This window comes from Montipora foliosa, chromosome 5 (assembly GCF_036669935.1).
Source record: "Montipora foliosa isolate CH-2021 chromosome 5, ASM3666993v2, whole genome shotgun sequence".
Classification (NCBI taxonomy): Eukaryota; Metazoa; Cnidaria; class Anthozoa; order Scleractinia; family Acroporidae; genus Montipora; species Montipora foliosa.
In genome coordinates this window covers 10,195,025-10,197,524 of record NC_090873.1, presented here as the reverse complement: position 1 = coordinate 10,197,524, position 2,500 = coordinate 10,195,025, and the positions used below count along the sequence as shown (strand labels likewise).

At 38.4% G+C, this 2,500-nt stretch overlaps 1 protein-coding gene across 1 annotated transcript in view; it reads left to right on the top strand.

Moving 5' to 3' along the window:
- The first annotated feature begins 1,984 nt into the window (after nucleotides 1-1,984).
- Nucleotides 1,985-2,500, top strand: part of LOC138003591 (uncharacterized) — a 25,798-nt gene continuing 25,282 nt past the window's right edge. The window contains exon 1 of the mRNA XM_068849723.1: nucleotides 1,985-2,500. This exon is cut by the window's right edge and continues 1,176 nt beyond it. Coding sequence (XP_068705824.1) covers nucleotides 2,023-2,500 — 478 coding nt within the window. The 5' untranslated portion in view covers nucleotides 1,985-2,022.

Here is a 2,500-nt window from a genome sequence, read left to right as displayed (position 1 = left end):
GATCTTGATTCTCCGACTGCAATATTTAGTCTCAGTATGCTGACGACGACGTCATTTTTCAATTACGGTCGCGTTCAACTTCGGAAAGAAACTTCGCTGTTCAACTGCTTCGGCATATGTTCACGCCCAGTGAACTTGCGGGGCGCAATGTTAGGCGAGTCGGGGGTAAGCTCCCCTTAAATCCTGAGAAAATTAATAAGATTAAGTAAATTTTTTTTAGGTTTTTTCCGGCCTCCTTATCACAGCAGGAAATTCTATGGCGCGATTGCCGAGAAGCAATCGACGCCTATTTACGTAACAGGAAAGTACTCCTAGATCTTAGCCAGTAGGTCTTTTCGCTCAAATAAATTTATCAATAGCTTCATTTTTTTTTCGAAGTTAATAACATTGTAAGTTAAATAAAATGATTTAGGACTTTGAGTTATTATGTTTCATTCCTATTCTCAGAATCATAACTGGGAATTAATGTAAAGTTAACTTAAATACGATTGTTTCACTTAAAAACCGTGAAAACAAATGAAAACAATGTGTTGAAATAGGGAGTGACTATTTTAGTGAGACTGGACTCGGCTGAAACAACATTTTGTACTTGGCAGAATCTTTACTTGACTGAATATTTATTTAAAGCAAGGATATTTTGAGCGACGCGTGCCGGCGAAACACAGAACTTCTCCTTGAAGAAAAAACAACAACTTTGATAAACAATAATTTGGTTAAAGAAAGAACATTTTACCCTTTGAATGAACAATTTGTGTCAAATATAACCGGAGATATCATTTTTTCGACAAGGTCTTCGGAACGCTTTAAACAATAAACATCTCGCAAGCGACTTGCCGACGCGTGCCGAGACACAGATCCGAAACAGAACTTTTCCGTGAAGTAAAAAAATAACTAAACGTGAGCAGCGCGCCTTAGAAACTTTGATCAACAACTATTTGGCTAAAGAAAGAGCATTTTGCCGTTTGAATGAACGATTTGTGTCAAATATAACCGGAGATATTATTTTTTCGACAAGGTCTTCGGAACGCCGGCTTTAGACAATAAACATCTTGCAAGTGACTTGCCGACACGTTCCGAAGCACAGAACTTTTCCTTAAAGAAATAAATATCTAAACGTGAGCGGCGCACCATAGAAACATTGATAAACATTTTTTTTCGTCATGGAAAGAGCATTTTACCGTTTGAATGAATGATCTGTGTCAATTTTTTTCGACGAGGATTTTAAAGCCCCATTTACACCGTCCGAGCAATTTTTCCTTGACAAGTTTGCCTTGACAAGGAAAAATTGCTCGTGTAGATGGGGAATAGTGGACAAATTTTCCTTGTCTAGGAAAATCTGGCGTCCTAGGTTTTCCTTGACAAGAAAAATTTGTCAAGTCAGAAATTTGCTGGTGTACACGGACAACAAGGAAAATGTGACAAAGATATTATTGATTTACGGCACTTGTCAAGGAAAACTTGTCATATTTTTCATTTACACTACCAAGGAAAACTTGTCAAGGAAAACTTGCTAGTGTGTACTGTCGGCAAGTTTTCCTTGACAAGTGGACTTGTCAGGGAAAAATTTCTCGTGTAAATGGGGCTTAAAGAACGCAAAATTCAGACAATAAACATTTCGCAAACGACTTGAAGACACGTGCTGAAGCACAGAACTTTCCTTGTAAAAACATAAAGTTCACGTGTTGAAATAGGGACTTCAAGCGACTGTTTCAATTTTCTTCCCATTTTCGGTAGCGTAAGATCGAGCAAGTTGTCGGTGAATTTGCGAAGTGATCGAAAATTCGAAATATGATAGCTTTCATTGATCGGCATGAGGTTTTACCAATATGCAAATTTCGTTTCGAAGTGTTTTTCGTTCCCATAAAAATGACAGGTCTTTTGTTTGACCAACAATGCTTTATATAAAGAAACCTATGGAAATGCATAACAAAGAGACATATACGCGGGTATATGTGCTCGTATAGACATACGCGAATACGCAAAATACGCGCTATAATATCTGAGCTGAACTGTAATTTGAATATGGCGTCCACAGTTATTCGTCCCTTCGAGTTAAACCAACTCTTTCGAGACATCTCCAGTAAGTTTTCTCCACTAGAATCAGTGGAGGTTGTGAAGTTGTCGAAGAGAATTTATGGAAAACACTTTTACGCTCTTCAAAACGAAGATCTGTTTTCATGTCTCAAACGTCTACAAGAGTTTGGTTATGTCTCGAATAGCAAACTCGCACTCGTCAAAGATTTTGTTGCTTCAAAATCCAGCAGAAAAGAGGAAATCAGTGAGACTATTGAAAGCTTTATAGCCTCACATCCGCGTCTGTATGATCCAGAGAAACAATTACAAGGAAGGAACGACGATCTCAAGAGGATCACGGGAACACTTGAAGCAGGACAATCATCCGTTGTTAACTTGCATGGCCCAGGAGGAGTTGGGAAGACAACGCTTGCTCAAGAGATTTGCTCAAAATGGCGAGGAAAATTTTATGTTTTCGATCTAAGAA